General features: G+C 35.5%; 1 protein-coding gene across 1 annotated transcript; it reads right to left on the reverse strand.

Annotated features, from left to right (window-relative positions):
• Window positions 1–160: 160 nt before the first annotated feature.
• On the reverse strand, window positions 161–5,386 carry LOC100241648 (uncharacterized). The gene is made up of 15 exons (XM_002283667.5): window positions 4,800–5,386; window positions 4,261–4,358; window positions 4,075–4,175; window positions 3,883–3,961; window positions 3,616–3,676; window positions 3,363–3,409; window positions 3,177–3,269; window positions 2,972–3,062; window positions 2,234–2,282; window positions 1,319–1,435; window positions 1,073–1,220; window positions 844–936; window positions 696–764; window positions 518–560; window positions 161–402 (listed from the first exon to the last, which is right to left on the reverse strand). Exons 1-15 carry the CDS (start codon window positions 4,855–4,857, stop codon window positions 302–304), a joined length of 1,248 nt encoding a protein of 415 aa, XP_002283703.1. The 5' UTR covers window positions 4,858–5,386; the 3' UTR covers window positions 161–301.
• Between the last annotated feature and the right edge of the window lie 2,143 nt (window positions 5,387–7,529).

The raw sequence follows: 7,529 nt of genomic DNA on the forward strand, positions 1-7,529 counted from the left end.
TTCAATAAAATGCCTTCCAATAAGCTGTAGATTTATTTTTGGTGTGGGAGGCAACTTAACCTGCTGTCACATAAATTAACCTAAAGAGTTTTATAAATGCCATGCTGTATGGCAGAATAGATTCATCATTTATCCACATCTACAATGCTATATGGCAGAATTGAAGAAATTGAATTTCTTTTATTTTGTACTTAGAAAAGTTAATTTACAAATGATGGAGAGAGAGAGAGAGAGAGAGAGCTGCTTCTATTGCAGAATTATTTCCTCATAAAAGAAAGGGAATCGAGGCTGCCTCGATCTATTATAGAATTATTTCCTCCTGAACACTAACATTGAGAGTCTTGTTGGGGAGGACAATGCTGTTAACCACCACAACTTCATCTTCCACTGCAACTGCTTCACCTAAGATTCAGAAACAGTAAAACACCAATACTAAGATGTTGTTCTGTGTCTATCCAGGAATTTCTAATTAAGGAAATAGAAAACTAGTGGAAAAGATAAGGCATTAAGATGGTACCAAGGATTGTAATCCCGAGTTTTGCATTGTAATCTCCTCCAGCCTGAAACCAATATATCATAATTGATCAATAGCCACTAAACATAAGCAAGGAACTGAAATGCACTTTCCTATCTGGGGTGAACATAGCTTTATATAGACATTTATCATCCTAAGATAACCCAGTGTTTGGACTTGCCTGAACACGGGACCATTTCCCTACTGAAGATTTCCATCCGACAATTGCATGAATAACGACTGCATTTTCCTGAGAAACAGTGGATACATAAATGTCAAGGTCTAGGTAAAGTATCTGTGCATTTCAATTTTTAGAGGAGGTTGCATACCTTGATTTCAACATCATCAAGAATGACACAACTTATGAGCCTTACACCTGCTCCAATGCGAGCATTTGCAGAAATTGAGACATTAGGACCAATCTGTTCCAATGTATAGCAGAAAAGTTAGTTAATTAAGTAAATATGACCAAGGAACAAAGACCCAAAAAAGGAAAAAAATGCATATTGAATAGTTCACCAATGCTTCATCAAATGTGCATTCAGAACTAAGTAATACCTTTGCAGTTGGGTGTACTTTTGCAGATGGATGAATATAAACATTACCAATAATGGTGGCACTCTTTGTACCATCCCCACTTGCCAAAAGATTGGGAAAGGTGAACTGGTATTGGGAAAGATACAGAGCAGAACATTTCAAAGACATTCTGCAAGATAATAACTCTAAGGTGTTACATAATGATCCCAACTGAAGGGGAAAAGATTATATTAACACCATACTTAAGAGGTTTGAATTATTAATTACCCTGGAGTTTTGATCTGTTCCCAAAAGCCCATGGTCTCATATGTATATAACTGCTTCTTGCCTGCGAGAGGCGACAGGATATCTTGATCCAATCTAACAAAATCCTTAGGAAGACTCCTGTTGAAGGAAGCCCATCAATGTAGGAAATCAATAGGAATCATGTAAGTATCAAATCAAAGGTTGATCAATAGTGATACCATTTCAACTACTTGACGAACTATGCAAGGACCAAAGTTGGTTAGCAAGTTCATGTAAATTGATGATCAAATTCTATGCTGAAATAATACATTCAATATACTTTCACATAAAAATGAAAGGTTTGAGAGCAATTGTTTTTGTGTCAGTTTGCTATTTTACGTAATTCAACTGTGGTTGAGAATCCCAGGCTGCAGGAGATGAATATTCTATTAGATGACATCTCAACTGCTTCAATTACCGCTTACTCAGCTAGATCCATTGACTTGGAAAAAATATCTGAGAATAGTAGTCGAAGCATGGATGCAATACGAAATGTGGTCAACATATAACCCTGTTACTGATTTCTCACCTATTGACCAAATATATTGACCTTGTCAGCAAGTCGTGGAGTTATTTGTGGCAGACAAATTGGTGCTAGTGATATCAGGCTTTATTGAAAAGAAAAGGCACTGATAGAGGGTGACAGTTGCATTTTTCCAATTTCTGATTTTCAGATTCTGTTAACTACATAACTGACACTAAGCAAACGGGACAAAAGATTTATGTGATAGCCATTTATCTTGCAATTTATCAACATGATTTTTTCAAGTCAACAGCAACCAGAAAAGATACTAAATAGAACTATGATCGTGAAAAATCAGTAACTTACATCAATGTGAAACATATAGAATCAAGAATATGACAACTGGAAGTTTGGAACCAAGAGAAAGGTTGTACCTTGTTGCAGATTGGAGAGCTTCAAAACTGGATAAACGTCTGAGATCAGCTGTCAATAACAAAAAGGGATTCAGTATTAAACTTTTCCTTGTATCATCTCACAACCCAACATAAAAATCTATTGTTTGTTAGGAATATCAGCGCTTGGAGCCCTGTTTGCAGGCTCCATACTAAATAGAAGACAAATTTAGGGAACTTCATGTGGTTGCAGCCTGAGCAGATGGCCAGCACACAAATGACAAAAATGATTTCTCAGTTCTTGTAAGTTACTTTCATGTAATCCTATTCTTTTAGTCTAGAAAAATTCACAGCATCAAGTTTGATGAGATGAATTGGATGATCAATTAGTCAAATGGATACCATCAAATGTGAAAGAGAGAAAGAGGCATATTTCCAAGTTAATAAGTTAGTGAAAATGTAAAAGGCAAAAGCCTACAGCTACAAATGCAAAGAAAAATGAATCAACAGTAAAATTCTTACATAATAATAGCTTAGCTGCAGGAAATAAAATATGCAAATATGTGGTCGGTTAGACAACAATGAGTATCTGTAATCTATACAAAAATGAAATTAATGCATAAAAACATTTAATATCACGAATGAAATGTGAATTCTTGTTTAGAGTTAAAAGCATAGGATTTACAAATACATGCTTGGATGTTGAATGTGTGAAAAATAATGAGTCAGTCTTCAGGAACCTAGATTGACATTTGCAACCTATTCACATATATTACTAACCTCGTTCCTTCCGTTGGGTGGAAACACCCTGTATAGCGGTAAAAATATCTGGTGTGAATATGTAAACACCACAATTTATCAGGTCACTTACCTGCATATTTCATTTGCAATATTAAGTCCAGAGAAAGCAGGAACTAACAAAGTTAACATTCAAAGACAAGCTAGAGAATAAGCTATCGAATAGTTGAATTGATGTTGTACTCACAAAAGTTTCAGGTTTCTCTGTGTAATGCAAGAGTTCATTGGTGACTGGATCAGCTACCAACTCCCCAAACTGGCTGGCTGACTCAGCAGAAACCTGTACAAAGAAAGTCAGCTCAATCCTCACAATGAAGAAGACGATGATGCAGAAATCTGTCTATGCTAACAGCTTGTGTATGTCTTCACTAACCTTGATTACGAGGATGGTCCCCATCCCACCATATCTTATGTGTGCCTCTGCAAATGTCAATGACAAGAGGAAGCAATTAAGTTCATGTGGACCCGAGATAAATTAACAAATAACAACCATGAAATATCAAAATTAATGCTATGCAGGTACGCAGAACAAGCAATTCATTCAGGAACGGCACAGGGAGCAATAAGCAATAAAAGATAAGATTGATATAATCAGTGAGAAAAAAGAAAGGAGTTCCCCTTTCTACCTAGCATTTCCGGGAGGGGGAAACTGCAGCAGACATCACAGTTCAGCAAGACGATATGCGACTGACAAGAAAATAAAGAGAAATTATCAACAAATGAACTGCCTGTTTCAGAAAACTATGTGTGCCCATGTGCCTTACTAATATTTCTTTCTATCACAGCAGGAAATAACAAAAGAATGTACTTCAATGATTAAAAAAACAAATTGTCAAAAGACCATGTCCTGCAATTATCAACTGAATTAAGAAGCAAGGGACAAAGATGTAAACCGGGTTGTCTTCCATGATCAGATCTCTGAAGTTATAAAGCCCACCAGCCGACCCATGAGGTTTGTCTTCCTTCAAATATCTATAGCACCATAAAGAACAAGAAAGAGCACCAAGATCCAAAGATTCAAAGCCCACACTAAAATTTGAGAAACGAAATACATAACTAGGAAGAAATGCAGAGAAGCAAGCCACCTGACTGGAACTCTAAGCTCACTGGAGATTGAGGAGACATATAGTGCGAATTCGCGCTCCTCGTAGAAACCAACTAGATAGATCTGTGCTAAGTTTGGAATCTAAAATAGAAATAATAATCCAAATTACTGCTTATCTCAACCAAACAGAAACTACAGATTCCCAGAACTAGGATTGTGAATATACCCTTTTACAACCAGAAATTGGATGATGAACCATGGGCTGTCCTGCCAAAGGGAAAAGTGGCTTTGGAGTATTCAACGACAATGGCCGGAATCTGGTACCTGTAAAATGGAAATCATCAGCAAAATTCAGTAGAATAAGAAGTGGGTGCCATTATTGGATCTAAAAATAAAAATTTCCCACAAAAAAGAAACTATTTTTTTCCAAACAAGACACCATTCTTAAGTAAAGGGTGTTGTCATTTCCATCCAAAAATCAAGCCATACTTGCATAGGTAATGAAGAAGTGAAGAGAAAACAAGACAGGGGTCTCTCACAATCCGGACCGCAAACAGCATTTCCCATGAGAATGAAACCGATTATTCAAAATTATCCGCATAATTAAAAAAAACCAACCCATTATTTCGATCCAAATATCGAAATTCCCATACAAACCAAATCAATTACAAAAAGAATCAACAAATTCAAAACAAACAGAGAAAAGGGTCTCATGATTTCCATCAACAACCCAAAATTCTTCGCTTTTTCTGTACAATGCCATACCTTTAGTTGGTCCACCCACCATGATAACAGCAACTACCCTCTCCTCAGAGCTTCCCATCTCTCACCAGAAGACCAAAACCCCCAGATCTCTCAAACCTCCAACCTCCAACCTCCTGTCCTCCTATGTTACAGAGCTCAAATCTCTTCTTCAAAGTAGAGAGGAAAAGAGCATACACATGGGACACAACCCAGACGCAAAATTCATGTGATTCGTCCACGGTTTAAAAAACCACTGAATCACTACACAACAGCTGGATTGTTGCCGTGCAAAATGGTATCTTCAGGAGATAGGAAAGAGAGAAGAGTGAAATAAAAGTGGTAGTTATGAGGTGAAGATATAGTGAAGCGTCGGTAAGTTGTAAAGTAACCACACAAGAGGACGAATACCACCACCCGCTACTGATAAGCACACAGGAGATGAGGCGGAGGTCGAAGTTTCCACCTCTGCTTCCTCCACTTGTACTCTCCCTATATCTCCCTATCCTCCCTCTCTCTCCTATCTTATTATTGGTCCCTTTCCTCTCTCTCTGAATTCATGCTTTTGGAGGCCTGTTTGTCATCGGGTAGGTGCCTGGCTGGTAGTGGGACTCCCCCTGCTGACCCACTTCAATCATCACTCATTCTTGCTTCCTTCTCTCTCCTCGTCGCTTTCATTTTTGTGAATTTTTTTGCATCACTTTCTTTCACACGATATTATTACAGTATTAAAGAAGTATCTATCACAAGGTATGAAGAAGTATTTCGCTTCTAGGCAAGTTTTTTTTTTTTTGGGATCTACCAAAAATATATCATCAATCAATCAAACGTTGTTGCGTATATATTTTTTGCATCATATTTCTATTTATTTGTATCTTTTTACTATGATCTAATTTGTTTGTATTTTTATTTAACGGTTTGAATCCCATGTTTCAATTGTTCAAATCTCTCACCAAACATGTTAATTACGGGGATATTTAATTGAATTCTTAAATTAACGTACAATATTTGACATTTAATTTTTTTGTCTTCATGTTTTAAAGAGGTTGATAGACTTATGAATCACATAATTAAAATAAACCATACTTATAAGATATTTTAATTGGGTGTCATGAATTTATGAATCAATCTTATTACATTATGAAAAAAAATCTAACAGCATATTTGTGGTCTTTATTTAATTAATATCTTAGTTCACTACAAGAAAGAAGCTGCAGCCTTTTTTGAGTCTCAATAATTGAAGGGTGGTTTCAACTTTAACATTTGATTGCCATTCAAAAGCACACCGATTTACACTGAATTTGAGAAGAGAAAAAGTATAAAAAAAAAATAAAAAAATGGAAAACCCACATGGGCTTTGATTTGGGTTTAAGTCGAAGAAGCTAAAGAAGGGTTAAACTCGAGATATAAAGGGTGTTTGGTATGGGGGTAAGGGCATATAAAGAATATACTTGTGGTAACAGAAAGCACAAGAGCCCGGAGGCCTGGCTACCAAACAGTATCCAGTCACATGTCCATTGTCCAGACAGAGGCTTTGTCTGCTATTGGAGGTGGGCATGATGGGGACAGAATGGTGAGAAATGGGGCAGATTTATTGCCGAAAAGGCCATGTGCAAGAATATTTGTAAGATTGGGATAAAGAAAGATCCCAAATGGGTTGGAAAGTTGAAACCACTCCCATCATTTTTGCTGGTTAAAATTGAGTTACAATTGGTAATTTTATTTAGGCATAAAGTTTATTGAATACCTCAAATTACATTCACTGTTTTTGAGATCTCAGACTGAACCAATTTGAGGTGTAGAATCAAGAATCCTTTTAACAATTGGAGGGGTTTCACCCCAAGATTTTGGCATTACCATTTATTGGAATCTTTTTCATTGATTCCTTGATTCCTTGATCCTTTTAACTTCATGATTGAAGGTGGAATGTCAATTCTATGCCATTTAAGAAAGAGACTTACTATTGGTAATGGTAATTAAATGGCAGACTTTCCATCACTGACCCCAATTTGCTGAAAGTTCAGTTCATGATATGCATCTATCTTTATGACAAGTTGTAAATTTAAAATAATAAAGCTTGGTGGTATTAAGTTGGATTAGTCCAGTGGGGTTAGGTTGTGTAACCAAACCAACTAATAAACATTTACCTCAAAGTCAATGTTTAATGTATGTCCAACTTCTCTTTTTTTTTTTCAAGCCCAAATTGATTGGATAAGATGGATTGAGTTGAACCCACTTGTAATAACCTTTTTAATATTATATTTCATATATTTTATATCAAAATTTAAATAATAAATAATACGGACATCAACCCAATGTTATTATATAAATTATAGATATATTATTATTTTATTAAATACTCCACTCAAGTTTGGATTGGGTTTAGATTACGTAACGTTTTAACTTCGATTAAATTCTAGTTAGTTTTTTTATCAATGTTATTCAAGTTCAACCCAAATTATAAAAATGGTTTCCAAATCCATCCAAAATTTGGGCGGTTTGGGCGGTTGAACATGTTCAAGTTGCATCTCTCTTGAGCAATCAATTAGACTTATTAGGGAATTTTATATCTTGAATTTTAACATTTTTTTAAAGTAATAGTTGAAAGAGATACTTGTATCACAAAAAGAATATGAATTTAATTTTTCGAGGATATATTTGTAATACCATATTAAATTACATTATTATTATTATTTATTAAAAAGATTTAAGTTATTATAAAATAGGTTGGAATAAATTTATATTGAGCACATA

The sequence above is a fragment of the Vitis vinifera genome, chromosome 17, assembly GCF_030704535.1.
Source record: "Vitis vinifera cultivar Pinot Noir 40024 chromosome 17, ASM3070453v1".
Classification (NCBI taxonomy): Eukaryota; Viridiplantae; Streptophyta; class Magnoliopsida; order Vitales; family Vitaceae; genus Vitis; species Vitis vinifera.

Bases quoted from the DNA above. Each gene is read 5' to 3' on its own strand.
- LOC100241648 (XM_002283667.5), bottom strand. From the start codon at position 4,857: ATGGGAAGCTCTGAGGAGAGGGTAGTTGCTGTTATCATGGTGGGTGGA. The intron at 3,962-4,074 runs GTGGCTTGCTTC...ATGGTGCTATAG, and splicing joins GAGCTTAGAGTTCCAGTCAG to ATATTTGAAGGAAGACAAAC. The intron at 765-843 runs GTATGCAACCTC...ACTGTTTCTCAG, and splicing joins TTGATGATGTTGAAATCAAG to GAAAATGCAGTCGTTATTCA.